The sequence below is a fragment of the Cimex lectularius genome, unplaced genomic scaffold (genome assembly GCF_000648675.2).
Source record: "Cimex lectularius strain Harlan isolate CLEC.00 unplaced genomic scaffold, Clec_2.1 scaffold14, whole genome shotgun sequence".
Lineage (NCBI taxonomy): Eukaryota > Metazoa > Arthropoda > Insecta > Hemiptera > Cimicidae > Cimex > Cimex lectularius.
This window is the reverse complement of record NW_019392637.1, coordinates 1,477,040-1,491,071: the sequence shown is the minus strand read 5'-3', so window position 1 is coordinate 1,491,071 and position 14,032 is coordinate 1,477,040. Positions and strand designations below refer to the sequence as shown.

Here is a 14,032-nt window from a genome sequence, read left to right as displayed (position 1 = left end):
AATTTAATCGATTAAATCGATTTCATATTGTAACCACCAATTGGCTATTCCGGCAGTTCGTTTTTTTTTAATTCGTTCAGTGAAGCAGTGGTTGAACGAACTAGGTAGATCATGCTTTTTGGAGAAGCAAAAAACTATAAATTATATTATTACATGATAAAAAGAAAAAACTAAAAGAGAACCATACTTCAGTTTTTGGAGAGGTAAAAATTTCTATAACCTATATTATTTACGTGATAAAAAGAAGCATAGTCCACTAAAATGAAAGACGAACATTAAGTTCTTTTACGTTAATAGTTCATTTGAACAACCACTCTTCTTTTAATGAACTAGTTCAGTGAACTAGAGTTCTAACGAACTAGGTAGTACACGCTTTTTGGAAAAGCAAAAACCTATGTAAGTTATATTATTACAGAATAAAAAGAAAAAACTAAAAAAGAACTAGTTCACTAAACCGGTACATATAAATTATGGATAATAATTCGAGATCTTACTTTTTAAAAAATGTTTATTTTAAAAAGTTGTAGCTTTACCGATATACATTCGAGAAAGCGTACACAGAATCTAATCTATCTACCCTCGGTCCCTTTTTAAGTCACCTCGGGTTAAGGGGGAGAAAAATGCAATTGTGCTTAATCGACATCCGAGATAAGCCGAGTACATTTTTCTGTACAAATAGCTCTTTAATTAATTTTTAATAATATGATATATATAACTTATATGTAGTGATCATTCGGGAATGGTTCAATTGAATTAGTTCGTTCTTTTATTGAATTAGTTCAGAGAGCTAGAATTTAACGAACTAGGTAGTTCATACTTTTTGAAAAAGAAAAAAAATTTATGCTGAATTCGTTGAGATGCAGTGCGAATGTCTTTTCCATGAAACTGATTAAATGTTGGTTTTCTTTCTTCTTCATATCTAAGTTGATATAACCAGATAGAATAATTGGGATTTCTCCGTAGCCTCTTTCTTCAATAAGTTCAAACATTTCTGATGCTTTTGGTGCGTACACTAATAAGTTGGCTAAGAAGAAATACTGTTTTCAGCTCTTCCATGAAAGTGTCCGATGACTCATTTCCGTAACGCTTTTTTCGTAACGTTTTTTCCGGACGTTTTTAGCTGGGGGATGATGGCTAAAACATGTTCCATGTTAAAAAAAATCTTACCTTAAAAAGTCTTCTTTTTCGGACATACAGTGGGAAAAAACCATCATCCCAGAACTTTAAATCAAGTGTTCCATCACTGGTTCCCTGTGTAAGCACTTACTTTCCATCCTTCCACATACCTTTTTATATTTAAATCCCATTGAACCTGGTCTCCCCGGGGCAACATACCACACTTCTTTTTAACTCCCATCTACACGAAATGGACTCGTTCACTTCTAGACTCGACTCTCATTGTCTTGATCCTCTATTATTTTTACTCTAGGCCTAATCATGAAATCTAATCACAACATTGTCACTTTGAAATAAATTGAAATAAGTATGTTTTTAAGCTTGTGGTTAATTATTAAACAATATTATCGATTGTATTGTATCGATGTATGAATCGATTGTATTGCTGGGTTGGCGGGTTGGTAAGGTTTCAGAACTTCGGCTTCAGTTCAGCTTCAGCGTTCAGCCTTCAGTCGAACGATGGCCGTGGCCGAGGAGGTCGAAACACTGTCTGAAGAGCTGAAACGATGCGCCATCCACAATTACATCTCGGAAGAAAGCAAGATCGGACTTACGAACAGGCTGAAAGACAGCTTGCAGCAGGGCGGATCCAGCAACAGGGATGGTAATTGCTGGCATTTATAATTAACATCATTATTGATAAGAAATTTGGTCAACCTGGGCGCCAAGTCTTAGTTGTTGATCTTTTTTTTGGTGGGGGTGGTCTGATGTTATGACGATTTCCTATAGATTAGATTTCAATTGATCAAATTTTATATTGACAAAAAATTTTTAGTTAAATTTTAGATAAAACATACAGATTTATGGAATTAATAAAACATTATAGCAAAAATTGTTTGGAAAATGTCCACTAGGACAAAACTATAAGTGCGCCATTTTTAAAAATAATTAATCTTGTTTTACCAGCAATTTATAATATAATACTTCATTAACTTGATAATTAGACTGAAAACTGTTTCATTTATACAAAATAATTTTTAAAAAATTAAATCTTTTTAGTTAAAATAAATTAATTTTAATTAAGAAAGATGCAAATTTTTAAAATTCAGTCCTGATCAAAACTGTATAGTCGCCATGTTTTTTTTAATCTCTTCTTTTTTTAATTTATTTTTTTCCCCCATTCTATTAATAATTGCTATACTTCATATTTTTGAAAGTAACTATTCAATTAACCCAAAACGAACATTTTTTTAATCAAAGTTAAGATCAAATTTGCCTGAATTTTTTGTCCAAGAGAAAACTGTTGTGTGCCATTTTTGTTTGCCATGTTATTGGTTTCTTCCTACAAAGAATTTATAAATTTGAAGATATAACTAATTATTTTATCATTAAAAAAATAAGGTCAAAATATTTTATGTTGTGTTTAAATTAACTAATTTTGTTAAGAAAGATTTCAACTCTTCCAAGTTTAACCATGTGTGAAACTTCAGGGGTTCCATTTTTTTTCCCTCCTTGCTCAGTAAATAATTATTAAACTTTATATTTTAAATAATAACAGTTTTACTAACACAAAACCGGAAGATTTTGATCAAAGTTGTGATCAAATTTGCCCAAATTTATGACCAAGAATATTTTCAATCACCGAACAGCCTAGGAGAAAACTGCCATTTTTGTTTGCCATATTGTTATTTGTTTGTTCGTATAAATTAATAAATTATAAAATAACGGCTTAGGAGAAAACTGTAAGTGCGCCATTTTTGTTTTCCATGTTATTTGTTTTTTTCTATAAATAATTTATAAACATGAATGAGATCCAATAATTAATAATAAAAAATATTAAAAAGTAATATTTTTTATATTAAACATTTAAAAAAAGGGAAAGCATATTTGTTGATGTTAAAATAATTTTGGTAAGAAAGATTTTAAATCTTCCAAGTATAAACTGAAGTGTATAACCTTCAGGTGTGTTTTTTCTCCCCTCCTCAATAAACAATTGATAAACTTTATATTATGGGCAATAACATTTTTTTAAACAATAATAAGGGAAGTTTAAAAGAAACAACTTAGTTTTTCATAAGAACAGTTTAAAAGATGAGCCCCAGAATGAGTTTGATGGGGACCGGCTTACACAAGTTACCTTGAAGCTTTGTTCCACTATTGGATCATATTCTTCATATTTTCCCTTACAACGTTTGAGCTAATTGATTTTTTTTGTTTAGTCAATCCTCTTTTGTGTCTGATGTCTTCTAGGAGTTAAATAGGGGTGCAACCATGGATGATGAAAACATATTAAAACTTTCAACTTTTTTATGATAATATGGTTCTTTTCCTGTGACCTTTTTGTTATTTTTTATTTCTCCCTGAAATACAAACCAGCCTCTTGAGAGTCATGTGCATTCTACCATACAAAGGTTCGACATGAGTGAACTGCTGCTTACCTTCAGCTAGGCTGAAAAAGGATACATTTTTGCATATATACTCGTTCATTAATTAACATGTTAATTCCTTAAGGTGTCATAATGTTGTATTGATCCGTTTGGTTTTAAGATTTCGTGTTTAAAAACTTTGGTAGTGTCAAATGTTTCTGTTGTCTCAGATTTAAAATTTCATTCCAGAAACAACAACAGTTCGTAAGATTGGTTCATTTTACAAGAAAACGCTCGAGGACGTTATTACCAAGTCGAACACCCCGTCCGACCTCCATTTGATCACAAGCTTAATGGACGAGTCGTCGGCGGCTGTTCAGAGGCAGATGGAAGACTTCAACCCTTCGTCAGCCGAGTGGAACATTTTCTTCAAAGGCGACGGTATTTATTACTAATGGAATTTTTAGTTACAAAATCAAAACGGTCTGTTAAAAGGCAACAGCGTCGAAAGCTGGTGCCAAGGCGGGTTTGACGAGTTGGTGAAACTTTCGAGGCAGGCCGTCATTTTAGATTACAGCGCGTTCATGAATTACGACCTTCTAAACGAGCCAGAACCCAAGGCAAGGAAGGAGAGGGTGAACAGGGCGATGACGCAGAGCCAGCAGGCAGTGAAGAAGCCGAAGGAGATGACAACACCGGCGGAGGACAGCCGCCTAGAGATGAATATGAAGGCCGCTTTGAATGTACTTATCACTCTCACAAAAAATAAAAAATGGCTACCTTATTTCGAGTATGTATAAAACCCGTATTAACTTTCAACAAAAATTAAAAAAATATTTTTTTTGTAAGGTTTGTTTTAAATCCTTCGTCTTTCGTCCAGACGACTTACAACATGTACATAGTTGCATTCCTAGTGAGCGAACATTATGCCAAACTCGGCGTTGGCGCAAATGAGGAACTGTTCATAGCACCAATAAGGGGAAACATGAATGAGACGAATAGGGCGGAGTCGATCAAATCGGATCGGATGCATACAGTGATTGGACTTTCTCCGCCCGAGTGGACCTTGCTCGTCAAGAGGCTCGGAATAAAAAAAAATCTGCTGCCAGAGTTCTGCCCGAAACAAAGCGAACTCGACAACGAGGACTTGGAGCGTTTCTCACAGGGGATCCAATTCCTTAAACCGTAACAATTTTAATTCATCCCTAATTTATTTATTTATTGTTTATTGTATTTTTAGAAATTACCAGAGAAAAAGCGAAGAGAGAAAAAAAGGCAATAAAATGTTCAAATAATTGATTGTTTATTTTTTAAATCCTGGTGAATCAGTGAAGAAGACATGAAAGAAAATTGTGAAACCGCTCTGACTCGATCGGTAATCGCGAAACCGGCCGTATCGTCCAGGGCCTTGTCGTATTGATCAAGCAGTACACCCTCTGCAAGCTCGTTCGTGAGCCAAAATTGACATAACAACAATCGATTCAAAAGAAAGAAAAAAACCGACAAAAATAATCTTAACAATATAATTCGCTTGGGGGGGGGGATAAATCGTCGACAACATTTTTCTTGATGGGGATGCTGGCTGGTCTTAAGGGCTGTCGCCGAGGTCAGGCTCGTGTTTCGCCAGAACATGCGGTTGAAGCTGCACTTTCTTAACAGGCACCAATCGAGTTGTCTCCCTGGAAATATCAACTATTATCTATCTTATTTTAAATGGAATAATGGTCACTAAGACAACTATGTTTTAACATAATAAATTTACTTTTTATTACAATATAATTTATTTTTCTGTATCTGTAGGAAGTCACTGGCACTTCTGTCCCATGCTCAAGTCATTGGTACTTTTTGTCCCTTTGCTAAACAGTCACTGTCATTACAGGCCTAGACACAATACCATTTTCTGTACCATCTTTCTTAGATATGGGAGTCATTGGCACTTCTGGTCTAGGTACTTAACACTCATTGTCAATGCTGGCCTAGACACAACACCATTTGCACTACTATCTGTCTTAGATAAGGGAGTCATTGGCACCACTGGCCTATGTACTTAACAGCCATTGGCAACTACTGGTCTAGGTACTTAATACTCATTGATGCTACTGTCCTAGTAAAAACAATCACTAGCAATACTGGTCTAGGTTCTTAGCAGCCAGTGGCCCTATAGTACAAGGCTCAACAGTCATTCACATTTCTGATCGAAGTACATAACAGTCATTGGTTCTAGGATCAACAGTCATTGGCCCTACTAGTTTGGTTTAGGGACTCAAGTCATTGGCACTTCTGGTCTGCGTACTTAGCAGTCATTGGTGGTACCGTCCATGGCTCAACAGTCATTGCACTTCTAGTATAGGAAGTCTTAACATCGGCACTACTGACCAAGGCTCAACAGTCATAGGTACTGTTAATGACCTGGATAATTTTTTTTTTTTTAACCAAATTGTCCTCATCTTAATGCTAGTTGACAAGAGTTTCTTCTTTTCTACTGATGTTTTCTTCAGCAGTCATTAACCAAGAAAATAGTCTTTGGTTGTAATTGTCGCTTGAATCAACAGTCATTGGGACTACTGTTTGTCAGTGCTAAGCCCCAAGTCATAGGCATTTATATTTGTTGCCATTGCTTTTTTTATAGTATCAGTTTTCAGATGTCATTGGCAAAAGTAATTTATTATTATTAATTAAAACAAATTAGTTCATCATATACATTTCACTCATTATATTTTATGAAAAAAAGGAGGGGATCAATGATTTAAATATTTATTAAATTTTCTTACTTGGTGGGTACATCTTTCTTGAGTGAGGGAAGTAGGGATGGGACTTTACGATGGCCTGATTCACGCTGTACGACTTCCATCAGGGAATAACTCGGCATCCAACACTTAAAAAAAATAAATAAGTAAATAAAGAGATGAGGGTAAAATTATTATTATTGAATGTACCTTTTCTTTGTAAGCCGTCGCGACAATGTTGCGGTTGGGCTCGGGATCGTAGGCGACTGACTCGACGCCGAAGTGCTCGCAGTATTCGTGAACGAACTGCCGTTTCACAGCTCCCATTGACGGGAACGAGTAGCTGCGGCTCTTCTGCTTCGACTGTTTTGCAAGCTGCACGAGCTGGGTCAGCTTGTCGTGAACCATTTCGCAGAAGCGTGAGTCCTTCTTTGCCCATGCCTTCATCGAGTCGGAGTAACGAGGGCTGAACTTGGAGCTCAGGTCCGGATTTGCGATCTGCAGGCTCACCGCCAGCCTTAAGTTCCGCTCATACTTCCGGCACTCCTCATTACACTCAAGTCTGTGAATTTTTTAAAAATTATTTAACTGTAAGAATAATTTATTTAAATTCTTACGTTTTAAGGCTCATTTTTTTAGCAATGGACGACATATCGGAGGCCTCGACGGTATTGCCAAGGCGTACATTGGCAATCTTGTTCGCCAAGAGGGAAGTGGCGATGCGCTGGTACTCGGAGTGGTTTTCTGTGCATGTACGGATGACAGAACGTCGTCCGCACTCACACGTGACCTTGAGCTTGGCCAGGCACGGGGTGTTCGTAGGACAAGGCCTATCAGGGTGGCACGGGTTCGCGCAAGGGTGGTCGCACCCGCCCTCCCTGATTGTCGTGCACGGCTGCACGCAAATATCTTCGGGTCCGAGGCAGGCTCCATCGTGGCACCTTCGGTTGCACTTATGTCCACAAGCCAATGGCCTCCCACACGGCAGTCCACACGAATACTCACCCAAGTGACATGGGACCGTTTTCCTCATCTAACAAATAATTTTATTTTTTTCTAAAACAATATTTCATTTATTTTAGAATTGTTTACCTCATGAGCACCGAAACAGTATTTTGTCGTGAGTACAGAACACGGCGGGCACTCGGGGAACGAATGGCAGTTGTGCAACGGCGCATGGTTGCAAGGATGGCTCCTCGTGCAAGGCTCATTGCACTCAGGCGGCCTAGTGCCGCAAGGGACTGGAGGGAGTATCACTGATTTACCGCATTCGCAATGAAGCTCTTCAAAGCCTGCAATGAAAAATAAATAGGAGTACAAAAAAATCTTTTTTTTATTTATTTTAATTTTTTACTGCTCTTACTGGCAGCGAGGCATGGCGAACAGTGGCCACGGTGGCAGAGACGTTCGCACTTGTGCCGACCGCAGTTGAGGCTCTTGTTGCAAGGAAGGGGGCAAATGTGTTCCTCGCTTACGCAACAGACCTGATTGCACTTGTGCTTCCCACATGACCGTTTCTAAAACCCAGAACATCATTAATAATAATAAACTGTAATAAGATAAATATTAAGATATAAATGTAGATAAACATAGGCCCTAAGGATCCTACCCTCAACAATATAACTTTTTAAGCTTTTTGATACATTAAGTATTACTACTCTATTGTATTAAAAATCAAGTACAAGACTAATCCAGTTACACCAAATTCAAATCTCACTGACTTTTCATCAATTGAAAGATAACATAAGATCAAGAACTTACCGCTGCCCCAGTGATTGGTGAAAAAGGATGGTGATGATAGTGGGGGTAAAATGAACAGTCAAAAGGTTTTGCCTAAGTAGGTTATTTTTAGTGCTAACATTTAAATTTTCACCACTGATTTTTCCACTGCTTCCGTAGACAAATGAAATTTTGAAGGTAATATTTGTACAATTCTATTCTTGAAATAATAACTAAAACCTACAGTGCTGTTATCAAAGCCTAGAATAATAATTTAAAAAAATTGTTAATTATAAATTTTATTCTTTAAGTCGTGTCACCTTTATAACCTACACTGCTGTTATCACCACTTCCAAGTCTTGTTATACATGTATTCTGTACTTAAAATATGCTTAAGTCCTAAAAAATGTATAACCTACTGTGAAGTTATCACACCTTATATACAAAAAAGGTTTAAACTATGTAATCAGACCTTGAAGTACAGCTTTAAGTGTGAAGTCACATTTATAACCTACAGTAACCTGTTATCATCCACTCGAATGTTTAAAAAAAAAATCACATGGAATTATAATCTTGAAGTACAGCTGTACCCACAGCGAGGTTATCTACACCTTGAATCTCAAAAAAACCTTGGTAATTATAAATTCAATATGTGAAGTACAACTGCAATTTCTAAGTCACCTGTATAACCTACACGGCTGTAATCACAGCCTTGGATGTCCCAAAAAATAAAATTCATTACATGTTCAGTATTTTAAGTCCAATGTGAAGTCCTCTAAACCACCTGTATAACCTATATTGGTGTCATCAATAACTCAGAACATTTATAACCAACTAATTCTTTTTATCTAAGGCTTTTCGTTGAGATGACAAATTAGTGTCATGAGCAGGATTCGAACTCACGACCTACGGCTAAACACGCCGCTACTTGAACCACTTGATCTATCATGACTTCAGCCCCCCAAGCACCAACTCCTCATCGCAACTTACAACCATTCAAATTTTCAACATCGCTAGGCAGACTGTAGTTTTTTTTTTCTTTCGGTTTGTTACAGATAGCCAGAATTGTAACCTCAGTCTGGTTATCAAGTGCAGCGACACGTTGGCACTTTTATTGTTTTTTTACATGTAAAGAGTAACATAATATAACGGACATACCTTAGTACAGCGTTTCTGGCATAGAATGCTTGAAGATAGCTCGATGCAGGGTACGCTCTTTTCTATGTGGCCACATCGGCATTTTACTTTAGAGACTTGCTCACAAGGTGGACAGTCGCCTTCGTGACAACTGCTCTTACAACAGTGACGCTCACCTGACAGATTATTTGAATTTTATTTATTTATTAAATTTATTTATCTTTTGAATGTACCTTCGGGGCCACACTGTAGTATTTTGTTGCAAGTCTTCCCACATAGCGGTACAGGGTCAGTGCATTTGGTCCTGCTCCCTTCTGGTATCTCCATCCCGCCGCACGGGCATCGCCTGAGTACTTCAGGGTCGAGGTCGCATTTCGGGCAAGGCCCCGGGTGGCAGAGTAAGGGGCAGTCGTGTGACCCGCATGACAGCCGGCGCATACAGCGAGACCCGCACTCGTACTGAGTTGGGCCGCCAATCTCGGGTGGTATCAATGATCCGTCACAGTCCGAAGTCCTCTTATTCTGCCCACAGTAGCATTCTACTCAAAAAAAATCATTTATATACATTTTTTTTTTTTAATTATTAACCTACCTTGGTCTATTTTTTTATCGCAGGGACTGCAGTTACCCTGGTGGCATATTTGGTTACATGCGTGGACGCCGCAGTTAAGTGTCTTCTCACATACGGATTCGCACTCGATCGTAACGGTCGAAGAACACAGGACGGTTCTGTTGGTTCGGCCGCAACCGCAGGAACGTTTGATGTTGGCGCAGCACTGCGGGCATGGGCCTGGGTGGCACAGTATCGTACAACCGTGCGGACAGTCCTTCTTCCTGCCACATATCTGCCCGCAGCAGTGTGGCGTCTCACCGCGTATCTTAAAAATGTACATTGTAATCAAGATTAAAACCACATTTTCAATACCGCATCAATACTTACAAATTCAGGGCTTTGCACTTTTCCGCACATACACGTATACTCAGACGGTATAGACTTTGTTATATTTTGACACGCTGGGCACCGCCAACCGTTATCTAAATTCAAATGTTTTTAAACAAGCTATATTTTTAAAAATATAAAACTTAGATTTAGATTACCATCTTTCGAGCTGGAAGCCCATTTTACAGTGCAGTAGAGGTGGAATATGTGGTAACAGTTCGAGCACGACCAGACAGAATCCTGGTGCCTGACGCGCTCGCAGCAGACGAGGCACTCGAGCGTCCCGCTCACAAGCTGCTCAATCAGCCTCTCCCTCTGGCATACGGCGTTGTCGGCACGCTTGTTCCGCCACTGTTTTTTACCGTTGTTCCTCCAGTTTGTTTTCCTATAAAAATAATTTTGAAATCGTAACAAAAATTGAATTTGAGTTAATTTTATCAGCTCACTTTTGATTCTGACGTCCTTTGTTCTCCAACTGTGACGATTCTTCTATATTGTCCAAAATAACTTTGGCGTCATCTGTTTAATTTTTTTTCTCTTTCAAATATAATTAATTGCTATTAAAATTAGTTAAATTATTAATTTATACCATGTGAGAAATATTCCGCTTCTGTGTTTTGCTTCTTACGATTGTAAGGTTTCGCCTCCCAATTGTCTCTCGGCTTTGAGTTTTGATTCAGGCCGACATTGTTCACCTTTTGCCTGTGCCGAATTGAGTAAAATTAATTTTAATAAAAAAAAATAAAAAAATAAAATTCAAAAACTCACTGTTGCAGTAGTTTTTGATTCTTTTGAAACTGTTTTGGGTTAAATTTGATCCTGTCATTGCGACCTTTGTGCCTCGTGTTCCGTTCGGCGTCGCTTGCCGGCTTGTTGATCAGGTTCGATGTTGAAGGCATGAAGTCCATCCACGGCGCGCCGATCTCCCTGGTTTCTGTGCCAGATGTCTGTGCCCTAGTGAAACCCCTTCCATCGCTACTATAATTGTTCATGAAGTTGCCATCATACCATTCTGAAAATTGTCAAACAATTAAAAATCAATAAAAATAAAATAAATATTTAAACTTACGGCTATTACTGTTCGGCACGCTGCTGCTCGAATAAACCATAGTCGGCAAATAGTTCCCCTGGTATTGACCATACTGGTTGTAATCATTGTGACAGTCGTAAAACCCCTCGTTGCTCTGGTTGATGCTTCCCTGGCCGGCGAAACCTTAAATCGGAGCGTTTAATTATGATGATTTTATAGGGGAAAAAGTTTTTTTAAAAACAACAAGTTTACCAGGTGGAGGCATGACGTTGGACCCGAACGTCTCATACTGGCGAGACTGTTGGAAATAATGCGTACCACTGTTGTAATAGCTGTCTTGCCCTGATACGCTGGGGTCCATCATCTGCCTCACGGAGTAGGCGCCATTCCATCCCCAGTTGTCCATCGCATTCAGAATAGATTCGCTATTTGTTGTTTTTTTTTTTCCCTTCTTTTCCCAATTTCAAAACAAAATTATTATTATTATTTTGTAATATTTTAAACTTTTATGGTTTTCTATTCTTGCAGAATGCTTATATTGAGTATCCTGGAAAAAAAAAAGTTAAAATACTTTACTATTTCAAATTTATTATATTAAATAAAACATTAAAAAAATATTTTTCAATAAAAAACAAAAGGCTGCCTTTCATACTACGAGGAAAATGTTCTACGATCACATCGTGAATGCTCTTGAAACCATATGGTGTCAGCCAGCAAGGGACCTGACATTAAGGAAGGATAGTTCACCTGGGTATGCAGGAATAAACAAGGACTGCTTGGAAAAATTGCCAGCATTCAGTTGTACGATGTAGCTTGCATAGGAGCGGACAGTAGGGAAGGATATTTCACCTGGTATGCATTAATGACCAAGAACTGCTTGGAAAAAAGTTGCTGCCACTTGAATCTCAGTCCATGAGGGAAAAAAGATATTGCATACTCCATGTCCTCTTTCGGACCCTGGTGGTCAGGGGCGAATGGCTTTTACGAATACAAGCTGATGTTCTATTTTTTTTTTTTTTTTTAAGTAAGTAAGTAACCATTACCTTTTGTATTACGTATGACTGGACTGATTGGACTTCTAGACTTACAGGATGAAAGGTAAGCGCATTTACTTTACCTTCAGGTCCAATTGGTCAGGAATAAAAATGATTTGGTTTGGGAAGGCCAATGTTTTCGAAGCATTAAAAAAATAGATAATATGGAATTATGCTGATTTTCAGAATGGCGTAGAAAGGAGGATTGATCTGCACATTTAACCTTCCTAACCAGCACAAGATGTAAACTACAAGTTGACGCCCTTGAAAAGGCAAGAAAGATAAGTGGATTCTATACCTTCCTGTGCGGACAGGAATGAACATGTAAAGTAAATTCACTTGTATGTCAGTATGATTCAATTTTCTTGGATGACAGGAGGCAAAGCGAATCCACTTATTCGGACCCGGTCGCGCAGGAAGGAACACGAGGGAACGATACCTTGTACAACAGAATGGACACAGCGTCAAAAAAAATCATCCATCATGCTAATCGTTCAGACCAGACTGACAGGAAAAAAGTAAGCGAATCTACATTCACATTATGAGACAGTTGCACAGGAATAAACATGAATATGTTTAAAGGCATGCAATACATGGTGCAACATTATACGGCAAAAGGACAAAATAATCGATGTCTGCCCTGGCCGATCAGATTTCCAGCGGATCATTTCTACCTTAGATCATTCAAGAATGAAAAATTCTTACTTGTACAATATCGTGAGGTGACAGAATGTACACGGATGACCTTGAAGTGCTAATATTCAAAAGTGAGTTGTCTCTGGTAATAAAAATTTGGTTTGCCTTAGAAATAATGAATGAACTTTTCTTCTTTTTTTTCTGTCATATCGATACAGATAGGTAGTGAAAAGAAATTTTGTCTTTATCCACGGGGATTGTGCAATTCAAAGCAACCCCGGCATCATCGAGATGTCGGTCTTTTCCTACAAGGTGGGAGACTAGCACGGGTTTTCAAAACGTTCCCACTGGCCGGGAAAAAGCGAAACGTCGCGGACCACGTTGTAATGTTATTTTCGATAGATTAAAAAAAATCTGTGAAAATAGATAACTTACCGAATCGGCGAAAACAGCCGTCGGACGAGGCGGCCGCCGTGTTCCTCTTTCTCTTTCCCCACCAAACAGCGGACTTTCTTTTTTTTTTCTTTAGATCACAAAACAAACAAAAAAACTGTAAAGAACAAAACTCGCGTGTTTTGTGTTGTTTTTGTTTAGATCGAAACGGAAAATTTTGTGTCAGGGAGGCTACAAATAAAAAAGAGAGAAAAAAAACAGAATCAAGGGTAAAAAGCCTTTCCTCCTAGATTTTCCCCCCTGATTTTTTCTCTTTGTCTCCAAATTGGATTTTTTTTTACATCCAAAACCGGTTAATAATTTAATATATAATAGGTATTAAAAAAAAACTTAAATAAAAAGCCGACGTCCCGTCCCCAATGAGGCTACATAGGAACAAAGAGACTGGGTCAGTGATTTCTTTTTCAACCATGTCATAAGAGGGTGAAGGGCCAGGCTGGCCAACCGACAACGATGAGAGCGCCTCCCGGCGACTTTCACAGTGTACGTTAGTTTTTATAATAATTTTAAAAAAATATTTCAGAACTTAATGCATAAATATTATCAAAGCTGACAAAATACACGAAATATAAATGATTAGAAAATATATTGTTAAATTTTCCACACATAAAATAACTAATTGAATATATCGATAATTAATAATTTTATTATTACAATTAATAACAATAACCTTATCGATATTTCAAAAATTGTTTTTGTAATTTAACGTATCGATTTTTATCGATATTTAAAAATATTGTTTTTCCTGAATATTTGATACTTACGAGTGCTAATTAAACGGTAAAACAAAGGCTTTTTTTACAATATCGATGTTTAAATGGTTGGGTTTTCAATATTGCTGTTTCCATGCCCAGTGAATCACGAATCTATATTTT

At 37.6% G+C, this 14,032-nt stretch overlaps 2 protein-coding genes across 4 annotated transcripts; one reads left to right on the top strand and one right to left on the bottom strand.

Annotated features, from left to right (window-relative positions):
* Window positions 1-33: 33 nt before the first annotated feature.
* On the top strand, window positions 34-4,759 carry LOC106663024. 2 transcript variants are annotated; one of them, XM_014387519.2, is made up of 5 exons: window positions 34-203; window positions 1,583-1,780; window positions 3,732-3,923; window positions 3,978-4,272; window positions 4,332-4,759. In XM_014387519.2, exons 2-5 carry the CDS (start codon window positions 1,636-1,638, stop codon window positions 4,669-4,671), a joined length of 972 nt encoding a protein of 323 aa, XP_014243005.1. In that variant the 5' UTR covers window positions 34-203; window positions 1,583-1,635; the 3' UTR covers window positions 4,672-4,759. The 2 variants fall into 2 exon arrangements, with proteins under 2 accessions (XP_014243005.1, XP_024082882.1); XM_024227114.1 differs by lacking the exon at window positions 34-203 and having other exon boundaries at window positions 1,545-1,780.
* Window positions 4,760-4,768: 9 nt separating this feature from the next.
* Window positions 4,769-13,586, bottom strand: LOC106663021 (protein shuttle craft). Of its 2 annotated transcripts, none has more exons than XM_014387506.2 (17): window positions 13,140-13,586; window positions 11,287-11,581; window positions 11,074-11,217; window positions 10,773-11,016; window positions 10,594-10,706; window positions 10,451-10,523; window positions 10,163-10,389; window positions 10,005-10,099; window positions 9,657-9,942; window positions 9,298-9,603; window positions 9,086-9,240; window positions 7,572-7,725; window positions 7,301-7,500; window positions 6,826-7,241; window positions 6,419-6,770; window positions 6,254-6,357; window positions 4,769-5,161 (listed from the first exon to the last, which is right to left on the bottom strand). In XM_014387506.2, the coding sequence occupies exons 2-17, from the start codon at window positions 11,438-11,440 to the stop codon at window positions 5,071-5,073; spliced, it is 3,114 nt and encodes a 1,037-aa protein (XP_014242992.1). In that variant the 5' UTR covers window positions 11,441-11,581; window positions 13,140-13,586; the 3' UTR covers window positions 4,769-5,070. The 2 variants fall into 2 exon arrangements, with proteins under 2 accessions (XP_014242992.1, XP_014242993.1); XM_014387507.2 differs by lacking the exon at window positions 13,140-13,586 and adding an exon at window positions 12,078-12,235.
* Window positions 13,587-14,032: the final 446 nt, after the last annotated feature.

Coding starts and splice junctions, on each gene's coding strand:
- LOC106663024 (XM_014387519.2), top strand. CDS start 1,636: ATGGCCGTGGCCGAGGAGGTCGAAACACTGTCTGAAGAGCTGAAACGA. Junction 1,781..3,731: donor CGGATCCAGCAACAGGGATG/GTAATTGCTGGC, acceptor ATTTCATTCCAG/AAACAACAACAGTTCGTAAG. Junction 4,273..4,331: donor AAATGGCTACCTTATTTCGA/GTATGTATAAAA, acceptor TTTTTTTGTAAG/GTTTGTTTTAAATCCTTCGT.
- LOC106663021 (XM_014387506.2), bottom strand. CDS start 11,440: ATGGACAACTGGGGATGGAATGGCGCCTACTCCGTGAGGCAGATGATG. Junction 9,604..9,656: donor CGATAAAAAAATAGACCAAG/GTAGGTTAATAA, acceptor TTTTTTGAGTAG/AATGCTACTGTGGGCAGAAT. Junction 6,358..6,418: donor CGACGGCTTACAAAGAAAAG/GTACATTCAATA, acceptor ATTTTTTTTAAG/TGTTGGATGCCGAGTTATTC.